The 17,162-nt window shown below is 39.1% G+C and overlaps 2 protein-coding genes and 1 pseudogene across 6 annotated transcripts; 2 read left to right on the forward strand and 1 right to left on the reverse strand.

Annotated features, from left to right (window-relative positions):
• Window positions 1–1,739: 1,739 nt before the first annotated feature.
• LOC104441501 (putative protein FAR1-RELATED SEQUENCE 10) lies at window positions 1,740–7,032 on the reverse strand. 5 transcript variants are annotated; one of them, XR_005550425.1, is made up of 4 exons: window positions 5,396–6,885; window positions 4,869–5,312; window positions 3,888–4,772; window positions 1,740–2,087 (listed from the first exon to the last, which is right to left on the reverse strand). XR_005550425.1 is itself a non-coding variant. In XM_018872145.2 (4 exons), the coding sequence occupies exons 1-4, from the start codon at window positions 6,413–6,415 to the stop codon at window positions 4,253–4,255; spliced, it is 1,737 nt and encodes a 578-aa protein (XP_018727690.2). In that variant the 5' UTR covers window positions 6,416–7,032; the 3' UTR covers window positions 3,749–4,252. The 5 variants fall into 5 exon arrangements, 3 of the variants coding, with proteins under 3 accessions (XP_018727690.2, XP_010052963.2, XP_010052962.2); XR_005550426.1 differs by lacking the exon at window positions 1,740–2,087 and adding an exon at window positions 3,719–3,740; XM_018872145.2 differs by lacking the exon at window positions 1,740–2,087 and having other exon boundaries at window positions 3,749–4,260; window positions 4,508–4,772; window positions 5,396–7,032.
• Window positions 7,033–7,988: 956 nt separating this feature from the next.
• Window positions 7,989–9,104, forward strand: LOC104442976 (annotated as a pseudogene).
• Window positions 9,105–14,040: 4,936 nt separating this feature from the next.
• On the forward strand, window positions 14,041–15,967 carry LOC104441502 (two-pore potassium channel 1). Its single transcript, XM_010054662.3, is given in 4 exon segments — window positions 14,041–14,134; window positions 14,709–15,280; window positions 15,283–15,619; window positions 15,712–15,967. Coding segments are annotated over 3 exon segments (1,023 nt in total). The 5' UTR covers window positions 14,041–14,134; window positions 14,709–14,742; the 3' UTR covers window positions 15,860–15,967.
• Window positions 15,968–17,162: the final 1,195 nt, after the last annotated feature.

Here is a 17,162-nt window from a genome sequence, read left to right on the forward strand (position 1 = left end):
CTGTTTGATGACGGAAAGAGTAATGAAAAACAACAGCGATATTACAACTTTGTAGAAGTTTTTCCCAAGTTTAGGCGGCATAGTCTCATCTTGTTGGATATATTGAACAAGCCATGAATTGGTATTTCTCACTCTAAAATTCTTCAAATTCATTAGAATGCATATGATTTCATAGTTTTATAATAAATACCCCGAAATTACTAGGGGTTACCCATGGCCACCCTTCTCACTTGTAAAGGGAAGATAGGGAATTTGATTCTTCACATCATCTAAGGGCTGGGGTTTAGATACGCAGGTGAGGGGTAGAAAGTGATATAAGATAAGATCAGACCCAAAAAAAAAAAAAAAGATATCTCAAGATGTATCTCAGAAAAGCTTTAGATTTGACTTTGAGATTATTAACTAAATTGAACTTTGGTGACTAATGGGCAATATCAAGTCATCTTTTACACAAGGACTCAAATCTACAGACCAGCACTTCTCATTCTCATTTTGTGTGTGAGGGGGGAGGATTTGCATATTTCCAATAGGTTTTAACAGTAGCTAGAAAGCGAAGGTCTCAATATCTCAGAACATATTACAAGAATTTTGTGCTATGATTAGTTATATGATTGCACATCATTGAAAAACTTAAACAAAAGTTGCTGATTTTTTTGACAAGGGACTGCACCACGAAAGCCACTACTATCTTTGAGCCTATATGTATTTTGCATTATAATAACCCAAAGTTGACCATGCCAACTTTGTGCGACTCTTCAATTATTTAGTTTTCTTTCCATCACATGCACATAAAAATGTTCTTAGAGGCAGACCAGAAGATGTGGGTGGTGAAGGAAAGGCGATTGAGATACAATATCTCAAACCTTTTTATTAACAACACACTTTATAACTGCGCAAGACCCACCAAAGATATGTACTGATCGTACACAGAGAAACGAGACGAAGTTCATGATCATCACTAGCTAGGAGAAGCCAAAGTGACTCTGAAATCTGAGCTTCGACCTCAATGATAACATGCCTTTTAGACAGACAAGATGGCCTCAGTTAGACTGAGCAGAAGCGCCAAAACCGACTCTTAGACAATCTTCCCAAGTCGTAGAAATCCCCTTTTGCTTCTGCCACCTACCTCACGTGCTCTCCAGTGGAGGAGCTCCAAGTGTCGGCTCTTTGAAACGACGGGTGCCAATTATTTGGTGCATCATTCAATTCAAGTAGATGCAAGGGGAGAAAGTAGCATACCATGACTTGAGACCCTCTTGGTTTCATCATCAATTTCTTGTGGTCTACATGATCTTTTCCATAGAATGTCAAGCTACATAATGGGCACACTCAATTATCCAATAATGTAAAAAAAAAAAAAACCCAATAATGTGTTTTTTTTTGGGGAGGGAGGGGGTTTTTTTGGGGAAACGGGGGGGTTGGGTGGGTTTTTTTTGGGTTGTTGAAACTTGAAAGCAATCACGTCTAAGAATATAAGCACATAGAAAATCCTCTAGTGTGGAAGATTAGGGCACATCGCAAAAAAAAATCGTAAAAATCACGAAGCAAAATTGACATCGTGTTATGATCCAGATACTAAATAGCGTCCTCAAATCCATATGCAATTATCTTGATAAATCAATAATGTAAGGATGGTTCTTCATAACAATATGGTATATCATATGGGATTGATGTTTAGGATCATCTTGAATCGGTGAAAAAAAAACCGTTAAAGTCTTGTATCAGTATTCAACAGAACTGACAAGCTCAGTACTTTTTTGTTTTTCCTTGAACACAAATACACATGGCAATACTTTCCTTCAAAGAACGACTATTTCATGTGCATCAACAGCAAATCGGAACAAAGAAAAAAGTTTAGGGCCATTTTACATCGCAACGAAACAAAAGACAAGCCCCCCGAAGTGCCAAGATTTTAATGTGACAAGGAAAGGACATGTTGGCTGAGAACTCCTGGTGAAGGAGACGTTCCTCTCTCTCCTAGTGTTGTGAAAACCGACCATTCCTTGAGCTCCGTACACTTATGTGGTCTCAAGAACTCTGCTCATCATTTTCAACTTCTGCACCACTTCACTATATCCACAAAATATCTGTTAAAATGAGAGCGTGCTAAGCTTTAGACATGGGGCCATCTTGAGAGAGAGAGAGAGAGAGAGAGAGAAGAAGAAGAAGAAAAAGGAGGTTCATATTGAACTGGAAATACGTCAAAAACAGGGGCACGTGACATTCAATAAAAAAACGAGTGGTCTAGAGACATCCAACAAGGGACGGAGAACTGATGAAACGCAAAGTGTTTTGGCTGTGTCTTGGAGTGTAGATGATTCAGTAGTCCCAGTCATTTGTTCCAAAATACTCAATCTATCGTACACATGAAAGAACCATCTGTGCCTATCCGTATGTGCAATGTGAACGTGGGGTCCTTGAAATTCAATCACCACAGCAGTATTTTTGTCAGCAGTATTTTTGTCTAGAGTTAAGCTGTATACACTCCAAAACCGTCTTCTAATCGCAAACTATTAAGTAAAATGATCTCCTGATACGGTACAGGAGCATAAGATTTTTTTTTTTCGTCAGCCGAAGCATCATACCATAGGTGACAAGTTTGTCATCCCACACATTCTTCTGTTCATGTTCTCAGCCAAACGGCATAATGCCCGTGCTCCGTGCGTGCATGAGGTAAAGCTTGCATTGGGAAAGTGTTAACATAGCGTGCACTGTGGTTTAATAACTTTGACAGTTTAGGCTTTTACAAGTAGGAATGGTCTAACAATTACACAGAACAGAACCAGGGGACTTTTACAAATGGGAGGCATCAGCAATGGGTCTCTCTCTCTCTCTCTCTCTATCTGCAGGAGACTTGAACCTGAATCAACAATAGTATGCGTAGAAAATTCTAGCCACGGATCAATAATTTTACTCAGCTGGAGAAATGACGGTGGACATGATAAGATTCAAGATCCCGATTTGATGTGGGGATTGTCTAGATATATATTTTCATCTTTTGCTTTTTGCTTAATCAAACTTTTTGCTTTTTGCTTAATCAAATTTTCACAACAGATGCACATTTTTTAAAACAAAAGCATTTGAAATATGGGCAACGTATAAATGTTGACACGTGAATTCACATATAATTTTTTCATAAATATTTTAAATTTGGATAATATTTTGTAATTTTAACAAAAAATGATTTTAATTAATCCTAAACAAACAAGTCCTTATTTTCCTTGTATTAAGGATTTTAATTTTTAGATTATTATCTTAGAGATACAGGTAATTTCAATTTTATTTTTATTCCTTAAAATTGATTAGATTCAACGTAACATTTCAATTAAACATTCACGAGATTTTCTTAACTTTCATTAAATAGTTTCGGTTAAATTTGATTTAATTTTGACAAAAATTGATCTTACTTAATCTTAGACAACAAGTCCTTAACGTTTGATTGTTAAGCAATTTACATTGGTCCCTTCTTTTATTGTAAACAGCTTACACCTTTGAATTAATAAATTATCGAGATTTTATCTCTGGTGCGCTTTGTGTGTGTACTTCACTGTTTTGCATCAGGAGAAGATTGAAGTCTCCCAGCCTCAACAGTGAAGAACGGAAGCTAATGCAAGTTAAACATTTACACTTCCATTCACCCAAAAAAAGGAGAAAGATATTACGCCATCCATTTGAAACAATCCATATACATGAGATGTTATGAAGATATTTCATGTCTTCCCAGCATGTCATAACATTGACTGCCAAGCCAAAAGAAATGCAATCAAAATTTGCCGCCACATAGACAAAGAAGAATGAAGCCTTTTCATTAAGAAATTCATCTGCATTACTTGAATGCAGCTAATCTACTTCAGTTATTTTTTGCATACAAATTGTACAAAGAGTACCTTGTGCCTATGTCCACATCCTCGGTTCTTTATCTTCAGCTTCAAGAGTGATTCACTTGGAGCCACCAATGGGCGATTGCAGAGTGATGAATTCTATATCAAGTCCCTGCATGTACAGTCCACTCCCTCTCGTGCTCTTGACCATGGAAACGGAGTAAAAGATGTTCACTTCTCTTCACATTTCAGACCATTTTCAATCATCTGCTCAATCCTTAATGTGAAAAATGCAAGAAGCTCAGGCACTTGCAAGTGCAACAAGCACCATCAGAAAGATCGTCCAGTTGGAGAAAGTGTCAAATCCACTGCAACACCATCGATCTCTGGCATGCTCCTAACTTCTTCAAGGATCCTTTTGACTTCTTTCATTAATTCCCTGCGGACATAATTGGTACGCCCCCTTGTAAGAGATGATTCTGTGAACAGTGACTCACTGAGGGACTGATATTCTCGAAACCATTCATTGTCGCTATCTTGAGGTGCAGGTTCATCATAACATGTTATAGAGCTTTCTCGGCGCCATCTAGTAATGAAGTATTTACCAGGAAGTTGAAAGTAATTCTTTCTAATAAAAACAGAAAGGGCATGTCTGCATAAAATCCCTGAAGATTCAAATTCCTTACATGAGCAGTGAATTTGCTCTTCTTCTGGCATCCACATGACAAGACAGTCACCATCCATCTTCTTATAATGGTGTAAAAGGTAGGAACCATCGGCCAATTCAGACATGGCATATTGCATGGCCAGCACAAGTTCATTTTGCAAAGCATTGAATGCAAAAGGTGTTAGAATGCTCGATGCATGCTCTTCCATTGGAATGCATGCTTTGGAAGGCATACACTGCATTTCAAGGTGTGACTGGTTTTGGAAATTAGCTGTTATTCCTACCTGAAAAAGCCCAAAAACTACATCAAGACAGGGGAAGAAAAGGAAATCAAATGGAATATAAGGTCACAGAGTGGAAAAAATCTTCAACTGCTATACCTGGTCAAAAAAACTTCGCAAGCATGCATTTGAGCTGAAGATTCCTTTCAGGAATGACTCTACAGATCTAAAAAATGCAACAGTTGTCATTCGAGCAAGAAAGTGACCCCTCGTATAGCACAAAGCCCAAGAAGTCCGAATTGAATAAAGTAAAGCAATGTGTTTATCTGAACCCAGTCCAAACCGAGAAACCATTTCATTCCATCGTAACTCAAAGTCTTCTGTATTCTCTACACAATGCAATGCATCAAACTCAGATCTGAATTCTGCATATTGACATCCAAGTGGAACAGTGAACCAACTTGATACCTTGGGCGAAATATTCCATATGCAGGTAATGTGTTTTGTGTTTGGTAGTTTGTCCCTAACTGCATCTCTGAGCCCTGGGTCTAGATCAGTTAAGATTGTCTGGGGACTTCTTCCTCTCATAAACCGGACAAAACTCTGTATCCAGGGACATAAACATCATCTATGAGGAAATGTAGAGTACAAGATATGGATCTATCTAGAGGGACAAAGAGATAAACCTGTAAAGCCCAGGCAAATGATCGTGGTGCCTCGTCCTGCAACAGAACACATCCGAAAATGATCATTCTGCCATTGCTGTCAATGCCAAACCACGCCCCAAACAACATACCATAAGTGATTGATCGGTATGACGTGTCAAAATGCACCACATCACCGAACATGGTATATGCATTAACTGAATCGCCATATGACCAAGCAATGTGCTCAAGTTTGTCATTGTCATCCACGCTACAATCAAAACAAAAGCCTTCATCTGCCTCCTTCGAGGCCTTGCAGGCCTCAAGAAGTTCCATTATATCGTTTTCTCTCTTCTCATTGAGCAAAGCATCATTTTCTTGAACAACTTTCTTCCTGTTCTGAATAAAATTCCTAACATCCCTCTCCAAGAATGGCAATTGTCCACCTTGAATCCCCTTTTCTAATTCCAAGACTTTTACTATGCGATGAATCGGAAACCCAGCTTTAGATAGCAAAAGTATCCGCTCTTGATCAGCTTCATGAATCTTTCTGTAAGCAGGCAAGAGACGAACCTGGTCATCTTCCAGCAGCTCATGATTGTGAACATTACTGAATTGCACAACACACCACTGCGAAATGCCTTCCACAACCTCCTTCGACAAGTACATCTTTGCATCACAGCCGCACCGGACAGACTTCCGATCCCTATGGTGCTCTCCACTAGGCTTCTTCCTCACAGGTGCAAACCCAGACCGATAACAAACAAAGTCGCGCTTGTATATACCCAACTGAGGGCTCAATCTCGAGCGCTCTTTCCTAATGGAGAAACCATTCTTCCTCGCAAAGTTGCCATAGTACTCAAATGCATCGTCATCGCTCTTGAACACCATCCCCACATACGGGACTACCATAGCCTCGGCCGATGCCGTTTTTGCCTTCGCTAACTGGGAAGCAACTGCGGTCTCTTCATTATTGCCTTCATACGCAACAAAGCATTTCCAATCCCCACACGGGCATTGCTGCCGCTGTATCCATATGTTCTTTGATGACAATGATGTCATAATACAAAACTATCGAACACTAGCTCTACCCAGCTCTCAACACAGAAAATCAATACCCAAGTGATCCAAGAAGCAGCGAATATCAATCCTAAATGTCGAAGTCGTCAAAAGCTACAAGCGGCGGTATGATGGTATAAACCTGTCAAGATCAGTTCTTTTTTTCAACCCTTTTCCTTAGAACAACAAACTAACCTGTAGCAAAACCTGTAAGGGAAAAAGGACTTCGAGCTAAGCTGAAAATGGCTGCCCTCTTTTGAGCATTGAAATTGATATTTGCACAAACGGGATATGCTAAGAGATTATAAAAACTAGAGAATTAGATGTAGAAGTAAAACCCTAGCTGCTCTGTCTGCTGCTTGCTGCTTCACCAGCCTCATTTTCTCCTCTCTTCTTCTCTCTCCAAGATTCCCAACTTGTTCAGAGGATTTTCTTTCGTTTTCCGGGAAAAAAAAAAAATGAAGGAAAGACCAACCCGTGAAATTCAGTTGGGCCCTTTGCAGCCAAGAAGGCCGAATAAGACAATGTTTGGGACTCGCCCTTGGGCCCAAATTGCCATTTTTCAGATTTCGCAGGTCGAAAGGCAGAATCTTTTCATCATTCTGTAGTTGAATTTTTCAATTCCACATCAAGGAATTCATCGTCTCCTTCCGAGACGTGCCTGAAAGGACGCTTCCCTTCATCGAAGTTCGCGTGTATATTAATGCCGGAACGCAGTTCGATAATGGGTGCGTGGAAACAACAACGGGCGTACCTCTCTAAGCTTCCTCTTTCGGAAAGTTGGAATCTTGCGGTCCTTTTGTATTGCTTGATGGGGACCATGCAATCTTTTGGGAAGCCATTTTCTCTTTTATGAGCTCGCTTTCTCTCAGGTGAATAGGACAAAACCATTTGTCAGCTCCAAGACGTGGGCATCGCATATGAGGCTTTGCCATGAATCTCCCATGTTTTCTTGTTTTAGGTGCATCTTGTTTGAGCCTCCCTTATGATCATCTGACCTTTTCGGGGATGCGTTGCCGATTAATTAATGCTTAAAAAGATCGTGAATCTCTTCTTATTTGTGATTGCATATTTGGTGGGTCCCTCAAAGAAGAGATTCATTTATGAATGGATGAGTTTTGTTTAGGCCTGGCCTTATCGGCAATGCTTAAATCCATTCATTTACATGCTTGGTTGTGTCTCATCTGCATTATTGTCTTTGCTAGTACGGATTGGCCGGCGTTGATTGAAATTGTCCTGGGTCTTGATAGAAAAGGCAATGTCTAAAGGGAAACAAAGTCTCTCTGTTGTCACAATTTATAAGTCCGACATCTGTTTCATGAAGTCAAAGAGAATCACCAGTTTTAAGGTTATAAGGGAGTGAAAGCTGCGAAATTTTCACCTTCACTCTGCATCACAGAGAGTGACTAGACATTAGAACACGGTGTGGCGAACTTGAGCTCATGGCAAAGTTTGAACACATGCACTCCCAGACGGTAAACAAGACAGACAGAAACTTCATGGAATGTCCCTTGACCGATTGCTGGATGCTCCAAAATGCAGGTTGCTTAAATAGGACGAATTTACAGCATTTGATATGGCCTATGATGATACCAGAGAATCTTTGATTGGGAATTTAGATGATGCACCGAATCATCCCAAGGACAAGAGTAATGCAGTCCAAAGAAGAAGGCACCGCCGAAATTCTCCTTCAGCTGATAATTTCCCCGAGCAGAATGGCACTGAAACTCATCTTCTTCAGTCTACAAAAGGACCCACATTTAGAAAATCCTAATAGTTTTGGCTACATACCTCGGTGTGGGAAGCTTTTGCTTCTTTCTTCTGGGGAACCAAATCTCGGGCAAGAAGACGAATGGTCTACTTGATGCCCTTTACTTTTGCCTCGTCACCATGACTACTGTGGGATATGGAGATCTCGTCCCAAGTAGCACATCAGCGAAACTTCTTGCCTCGACATATGTTTTCGCAGGAATGGCTCTTGGTGGGCTGATCCTAAGCAAAGCAGCTGACTACATTCTCAAAAAGCATGAAGTTATTTTAGTAAGAGCTATGCACATCAATGAAAAGGTTGGTCCGGCCGAAATCCTGAAGGAGATAGAAGCTCACAACATCAGATATAGATTTCTCACTTCCCTTGTTCTTCTTGTGATCCTTACTGTACTTGGAACCATGTTTTTGTCAGTCGTTGAGAACTTTAAATTTGTTGATGCTTTCTATTGTGTTTACGCCACTATTACTACTCTGGGCTATGAGATGATAGTTTCTTGACCACCGGTGGCAGAATCTTCACCGTGTTTTGGATACTGGCTAGTACCATTTGTGTGGCTCAGTTTTTTTTTCTACCTTACTGAAATGTACACAGAAAGCAGGCAACGATCATTCGTAAGATGGGTTCTGACACGAAATATTACGAGGTTGGATTTAGAGGCAGCGGATCTTGATCATGACAATGTTGTCAGGTAAATTTTAATCATCTACTACAAATTCAATTGCGCAAATAACTAATTTGAGCAAATGTCTGAGTTTCTGGCTGGTGCTTTCCTTTTGCAGCGCTGCGGAGTTTGTTGTATACCAGATACAGGAAATGGGAAAGATCAGCCGGGAAGATGTAACGGCTATCTTAGAAAGGTTCCGGAACCTTGATGTCGATCACTCTGGAACTTTGACAACATCTGATTTAGCTCAGGCCTGAAATTAGGGGGTTTTGCTGCTTGTTTCGGAGGATTATACAGACATACTTTAGTCTTGTATCACTCATACGTGCCGCTGTTACTTGCTGATAATGCTGAAGTTTTTTCTGTTAGCTCCAACCATGAATGAATCACTTGAAAAGAGTAATTCCAAAATGTGGAACTCATGTATCCCTGCCTGAATCGTTGCATCTAGCAGCAGACGCTAGACGGTCATGCTGTAATTTGCTAAGTACCATTAGTCAGATGGTATGTGACATCAGCTTCACAAAATTGTTGAATTTCATCGTTGATCTGTTGCAGTCTCACTTTTACAAGACAAAATTCGCTACCTTTGTCCATTGATGAATTTAAATTCCTAAATCTACCTGAACAGCACAATCATAGCCATCATGCAAATGGACTTGATTATGTTTTGTAGTTTTGAATCATCTGTGAAGTCATTGTATATAAATTCAAGAAGGACCGTATTCTTTAAGTTCATGTCGATTGGCTTAGACATTGAAGGAGGATTACTCCAACAAATTCATCTCAATTCAGTAAGATGATTCACTAAGTTATTAATGAAGGTTCCTTCATTTAATTTGAGATACTTTAGATGTTCAAACCTTCTAATCTCTTCAGTTTTAATATCTTCTCAAAGATAACCACTAAGGTCTGCGCTAATGGTCACTCTTCTTAGATGAAGTTATTTTGTCAATGTTCCTTATTCCTGCATGTATGCTGAATTCAAAAAATTACTATTTTGAAACTCAATTAAGCCATCAGTTCTTGATGATTCCTCTTAAACATCTTCAAGGAAATAATAATAACACTTTCCAAAATGAGAAGAGAGTTGACTAAAGACGACCTCAACAAGAGTCATCTTATCAATATCCCCGTACCAAGAAGTAATAATAACACTTTCCAAAATGAGGAGAGAGTTGACTAAAGACGACCTCGGCAAGAGTCATCTTATCAATATCCCCATGCCTTGAAGTTGGGAAAAATTATTCAAAAAATCCTAAATTTATTGCACTTTTGCCAATTTAGTCATAAATTTTTCAATTTTGTCAATTTAGTTTTAAACATTTTTATTTCTTGCCATTTGAGTCAATTCAACCAATTTTGACTAAAATTTGCTGATGTAGACATCAATTGTGTCAAGTAGCACAATCAACGTTGACGTGGATAATTATTAATAATATTTTAAAATATTTTGAAATTTTTATTTTTTTATGATTTTTCTTTCTTTCATTTCCACTTTCTTCTTCCTTTGCTTGTGGTTGACCACTAGCTAAAGGTGATGGCTGGTCACCAACCATGGCTGGGCTGGCTAGCCTTGCTTGCCTCAGGCAAGGTGTGGGTGGGCAAGGGCAAGCCTCATCGAGGCAACACTTGGCAAAGGTTGGCCTCACCCATGCCAAATTTGGCGAGGTCGACCCTCGGCCAGGTTAGGGTAGCCTCGTCGGGTGAAGGCAACGCCGAGCAAGCTTGCCTTGGCCTAGGCTAGGGTCATTCTCCCCTAGTTTGGATGTTGGTCAGGCTTGCCTAGAGTTGCCCTTGACTATCGCTTGGGTGGAGGCGATGCTCGGTGAGGCTACCTTGGCCTAAGCAAGGGTCATCTTTGCTTGGTCTAGGCGATGGTTGGGCTCGCTTGGCCTAGGTAAGGCCGATCTTCAACGGGCCTCGCTTGGGTGAGGGCTCCCTTCGTCGAGGCTCGCCCTCGCCTAGCCGGGTCTCACCCTTGCTCGGCCATGCCTCGCTTGTGGTGGGTGAGGCCAGCCTGGTGTCCATGGACGATGGTTGGTCAACACTTGTGGCTGGTCACTAGTGAAAGGAAGAAGAAAATAGAAAAGAAAGAAAGAGGAAAAAGAAAAAGAAACAAAAAAAACAAAAATTGTATAAAATTTTCAAAAATATTATTATTATTTTTTAAAATTATCCACATCGCACCAATCATACCATATAACATTGCCGGCCCTCATGTTAGCAAATTCCGGTAAAAATTAGCAAAATTGACTAAATTGGTAAAAAGAAAAAATGACTAAATTAGCAAAAATGCAATAAATTTAGGCATTTTTGGACAATTTTCTCCATGAATTTGAATGAGTTGCATGCCATCGGAGTGGACATCTAACACTTCGCTTATTCCTAAAACTCGATCATAAATTCCAACTAAATATTCCATCACCTATCTATTCTTTGGTTTTGACCTTTCCACGATCTTCTCGACTCCCAGTTTGATTGGTTCTTTGTGGTTGACAAAATGGAAAGCCATTTTAGCTAGGAGGGAGGGGGAAGGGAAATCATCTAGAGTGATCTTACTCAAGCACCTTTTAAACTACATAGAAATAGGATAAACTATAGAACCTTAGCAATTTATATGATTGTCTAAAGGAGCGAATTATAACTATTATGACTAGAAATTGATTTATAAAAGAGAAATAAAATTTTCTATTTCTATTTTTAAATGAGTTTTTGAGTAAAAATTTGTATTTAAAAATGACGCAAAATTTCTATTTCTAAAATAGAAGTTCGTTTGATAATGACATAAAATTTCTCATTTTCAAGGGTCGATCGGTGGACAACGGTGGCGGCCGGTGGTGATTGATGGTGACCAATGACGATGGACGATGGCGACGGACGGTGAGTGGGTGGTCGACTAGTAGAGAGGACAAGCAATGATGATAGTTTTTATTTCTCATTTCTATTCTAGAAATAGAGAAACAAAATTTTTTTACTTATCATTTCTGTTTTAAATTTATTTCTGGAATAAAAATTTGTTCCAAAAATTAAAAAAATGAAATTGTATTACCAAACAAATTTCGATTCTAGAAAAAAAGTTTACAATAGAAAAATGTTCTTAAAATAGAAATTGGGTATTGCCACATGCGTGACAAAATTTCTATAATAGAAATTACTTTCTAGCTAGAAATTGATTTTTCAATTTTTATTATTTGTATGAGTTTCTAAGTAAATAAACGCGTTTGATAACGACTCAAAATTTTTATTTATGGAACAGAAGTGATGTTACTCAAGCACCTTGTAAACTACATAGCAACGTGATAAACTATAGGACCTTAGCAATTTATATGATCGTCCAATGGTGTGAATCATAACCATTTTGACTAGAAATTGATTTCTAGAAGATAAATGTATTTTTCTATTTCTAGTTTTGGATGAGTTTTTGAGTAAAAAATTGTGTTTACGCAAAATTTCTATTATTGAAATATAATTTCATTTGATGATGATACAAAATTTCTCATTTTCAAGGGGCGACCAGTGGATGACGGCGGTGGATGGCAGCAACCGATGGTGACCACCGGTAGCGGATGGCGGTGGTGGATGGTGAGTGGGTAGTTGACTAGTAGAGAGGGCAAGTAATGATAAGAGTTTATATTTTTCATTTTTGTTTCACAAATAGAGAAGGAAAATTTTTTTCTTCTCATTTTTGTTCTAAACCTATTTCTCGAATAAAAATTTGTTCCAGAATTTAAAAAATGAAATTGCGTTACCAAACGAATTTCTCTTCCAAAAATAAGTCTAGAATAGAAAAATTGTTAGTGGAATAGAAATTCAACAAAATTTCTAGAAAAATCACTTTCTAGTCGAAATTGATTTCTCAATTTATATTCTCTCAACGAGTTTTTAAATAAAGAAATGCGTTTCATAACGACTCAAAATATTTATTTATGGAACATAAATTCGTTTAATAACAAAATAAGATATCTATTTTTAGGGGAGGTAGCATTCGACGTTCGGCGGTGGGTGACGAGCGGCCGACAGTGGGTGTCCGGAGTCCTAAGGCGGCAGGTGGTGACGAGAGTGAACAATGAGAAAAGTTTTCGTTTCTCACTTTTGTTCCATAAATATAAAAGTTAGAAATTTTAGCTTATGAATTCTATTTCAAATATATTTTTGGAATAAAAATATATTCTAGAAATAGAAAAATGAAATTGCGTTACTAAATAGAATTCTATTCCAAACCTATTCTAGGGAATAGAAAAATAAAGAAATAAAGAAATAGAAATTTTGTCATGTGTATCATTAGATATTTACGTTGCTCCAAAATATAAGTTTTGTACACTTGGCAATGGTCATGTCCTGGAATTTGATTTGATTCCAATATGAGATTAGCAATCTTGGGATTATATTTATAACGTAGATGTGCATATCTTCGAGTTACGACTATAAAAGTTAACATGGAGTATTCAAGTGGAGAAATGTCTAGAGTATTGAAAGATTAAATGATCAGATGAGAATTTGCATCACACTTCATTAACTCATTCCTTTTCCTCCCACTGCCCACAATAAATATCAGTATAGCTCCATCGCTATCAATATCATTATTCCCCCCATTACAGTTTGTGATAAACAGAGCATCAATTCATCAATTAGTTTATTATAATAAAAGTTCCATCTCAATCAGACTGGAAATTTTAACATCTATGATTAAGTGTTAAAAGGAAAATTGAGGAAACAAGGATCTTTGCAAGCAGCTCCCTCACCTTTTCTACTTGTTCATTTTTGTTAGAATATTTAAATAATAAATCACATATTCATTAAACAACTAAAGCTTTTAACACAGTTAGTAATGATTTCACAAAATCTTACATAGTGTTAGAACTGAGAATCTTGAGTTCAAATTTTTTCATGCCTCGTTTGCCTCATCAATTAAATGTTTCCACGTTTAGTATTAAGCAAAAAAAAAAAAAAAAAAAACTTTAGTGCGAGGGGTTCGTTTTTCTCCGAAGGAAAAAGCAAGAAAGTGCAAACCCGCGAAATTTAGTTGGGCCCTTTTCAGTCAAGAAAGGCCAATGAGATAATGTTCGGGACTCGCACTTGGGCCCAAATTGCCATTTTCAGATTCACAGTCCAGAGGCAGGTTCTTTTCGTCATTTGGTAATGGAATTTTCCGTCCCCCAATCAAGGAATTCATTCTTTTCCAGTCCCCCATCAAGGAAAGTTTGGACCTTGCGGTCTTTATATGATGGGGGCAATGCAAATCTTTTGTGAAGCCATTTTCTCTTCCATGAGCTCGCTTTGTCAGGTAAATTAGACAAGGCCAACTGCTTCATTTTCAGCTCCAAGACGTAGACATGCATATCGTGTTTTCTTGTTTTCCTCATGATCATCTGACCTTTCAGGGATGTGTTGCAGATTAATCAGTGTTTAAAAAGATCATGAATCTCTTCTTTTGTGTGACTGCATATTTGGTGTCTCGCTTCAAAGTAGAGATCCATTCATGAATGAATGAATGAATTTTTGTTTAGTCCAGGCCTTATTGGCATTGTTTAATCCATTCATTTACATGCTTGGCTGTGTTTCATCTGCAATATTTTCCACGCTAGTACGTATTGGTCAACATTGATTGAAATTGTCCTTGGTCTTGATAAAAAAAGAAAAGCAATGTCTAGAGGGAAACAAAGTCTCTATTATCACAATGAACAAGCCTGAGATTTGTTTCAGAATCAAAGAGAATCACAGTTTAAGGTTATTTAGGAGTGAACGGTACAGGGAACTTGAGCTCATGGTGAAGTTTGAACACAACTGGACGGCAAATAAGACAACAGAAAATTCATGGAATGTCCCTTAACTGATTGCTGAATGCTCGAAAAATGCAGGCTGCTTAAAGTGGACGAATCTGCACCATTGGATATGGCCAATGATGATACCAGAGAATCCTCCATTGGGAATACAGTTGACGCTTTGAATCATCCCAAGGACAATGGCAATGCAGTTCAAAGAAGAAGACACCGCCGCAATTTGCCTTCAGTGAATAGTTTCCCTCAGCTGAATGGCACCGAACCTCATCTTCCCAAGTCTACTAAAGAACTCACATTTATGAAAATCCTCATAATTTTGGCTGCATACCTTGGTGTAGGAAGCTTTTGTTTCTTTCTCCTGAGGAACCAAATCTCGGGCAAGAAGACGAATGGTCTACTCGATGCCCTTTACTTTTGTGTTGTTACCATGACTACTGTGGGATATGGAGATCTCGTCCCAAGTAGCACATTGGCGAAAATTCTAGCCTCGACATATGTTTTCGCAGGATTGGCTCTTAATGGGCTGATCCTAGGCAAAGCGGCCGATTACATTCTTGAAAAGCAGCAAGATCTTTTAGTAAGAGTTATGCACATGAATGAAAGGGTTGGTGAGGCCGAAATCCCGGTCGAATCCCACAAAATCAGATATAATTTCTCACTTCCCTCGTCCTTGTCATGGTCCTTACTGTACTTGGAACTGTGTTTTTGTCGGTCCTCGAGAAATTTAAATTTGTCGATGCTTTCTATTGTGTTAGCGTGACTATTAGTACTCTGGGCTATGGAGATAAAAGTTTTTTGACCACCGGTGGCCGAATCTTTGCCGTGTTTTGGATACTGGCTAGTACCATTTGTGTGGCTCGGTTTTTTTTCTACCTTGCTGAACTGTACACAGAAAGCAGGCAACGATCATTCATAAAATGGGTTCTGACACGAAATATTACGAGGTTGGATTTAGAGGCAGCAGATCTTGATCGTGACAAAGTTGTCAGGTAAATTTTAATCATATTCTACAAGTTCAATTATGCAAATAAACTAATTTGAGCAAATGTCTGAGCTTCCTGCTGGCGCTTTCTTTTTGCAGCACTGCAGAGTTTGTCGTATACAAGATACAGGAAATGGGAAAGATCAGCCAGGAAGATGTTACGGCTATCTTGGAAAGTTTCCGGAATCTTGATGTCGATCACTCTGGAGCTTTGACAGCATCTGATTTAGTTCAGGCCGGAAATTAGGGGGTTTTGCTGCTTGTTTCGAAGGGTTATACTTACATTAGTCTTGTATCACTCATATGCACCGCGGTTACTTGCTAATAATGCTGAAGTTTTTTCTGCTAGCTCCAATCATTAGTGAATGTCTCCCCAAAATGACTCATGTATCAGTGCCTGAATCGTTGCATCTAGCTTCAGATGCTAGATCGTCTTGCTGTAATTTGTCAAGTACTATTAGTCAGATGGATTGCAACATCAGCTTCACAAAATTGTTGAATTTCATCATCTGTTGCAGTCTCACTTTTATATGACAGAATCCACTACCAAGGTACGTGTAACAAATTTTGCAGTCTGCCAACTGAAATGTTTTGTCTGTTGATGATTTTAGGTTCCTAAATCTATCTGAATAGCACGATATCATGCAAACAGACTTGATTATGTTCCATAGTTTTGAATCATCTGTAAAGCTGTTGTGTATAAATTCAAGAATGACCATATTTTTTAACAGCATATCCATTGGCTTAGATGTTGGAGGAGGATGACTCCAACAAATCCATCTTATCTCGATAAGATGATTCCCTAAGTTATTAACAAAGGATCATTCTTTTAATTTAAGATACCTTAGATGTTCAAACTTTTCAATCTCTTCAGTTTCAATAGTGTCCTTAGGATAACTTTTGCGTAGATCAAGCCTCAATGCTTGAACATTTCTCTTCATCTGCAAATGAGAGCAAGAAATGAGTAGAATTCAGTGTTGATGAGAGCACCGCCACCCTCTCTCCATTCTGTAGATATTTCTCTCTTGGCCTAGATAATTCTGGAATAATATAGTCCTTTCTTCATCCAAGCAAGTTGTAGGATAATAATTACTGTCAGAGATATTTGTATGGAACTGTCTGGAGAGATGGTAGAGCAGGTCATTTAGGGCGCGTTTGGCTGCACCCTTTTGTTCCCGGGAACAGAAATTTTGTTTTTTTGTTTCAGGGAACAAAAAGAAACAGAAACAAGAAATTTTGTGTTTCTTGTTTCTTGGAACACAAATCAAACACTTTTTTTTTTTTTTCTTTTTCTCTTATTTTTTGTTCTTCTTTCTTTTGGCCGGTCGCCGGCCGACGGCCGATGAGGGCCGGCGGCCTCGCCCGGCCACGGCGAGGCTCACCGCCCCCGGGCGAGGCCGACGCTCGCCGTCCCCGAGGCGAGGCCGAGGCTCGCCGTAGGCGGGCGAGGGTCGGCCTCGCCATGGCTAGGCGAGCTCGAGCTCGCCCGGATCGGGCGAGGCCGACCTCGCCCGCCCGGCCGGCGAGCTCGAGCTCGCCCGGCCATGGCG

This window comes from Eucalyptus grandis, chromosome 4 (genome assembly GCF_016545825.1).
Source record: "Eucalyptus grandis isolate ANBG69807.140 chromosome 4, ASM1654582v1, whole genome shotgun sequence".
Classification (NCBI taxonomy): domain Eukaryota; kingdom Viridiplantae; phylum Streptophyta; class Magnoliopsida; order Myrtales; family Myrtaceae; genus Eucalyptus; species Eucalyptus grandis.

Coding starts and splice junctions, on each gene's coding strand:
- LOC104441501 (XM_010054661.3), bottom strand. CDS start 6,415: ATGACATCATTGTCATCAAAGAACATATGGATACAGCGGCAGCAATGC. Junction 5,313..5,395: donor CATTTGCCTGGGCTTTACAG/GTTTATCTCTTT, acceptor CCCTGGATACAG/AGTTTTGTCCGGTTTATGAG. Junction 4,773..4,868: donor TGCGAAGTTTTTTTGACCAG/GTATAGCAGTTG, acceptor GGGCTTTTTCAG/GTAGGAATAACAGCTAATTT.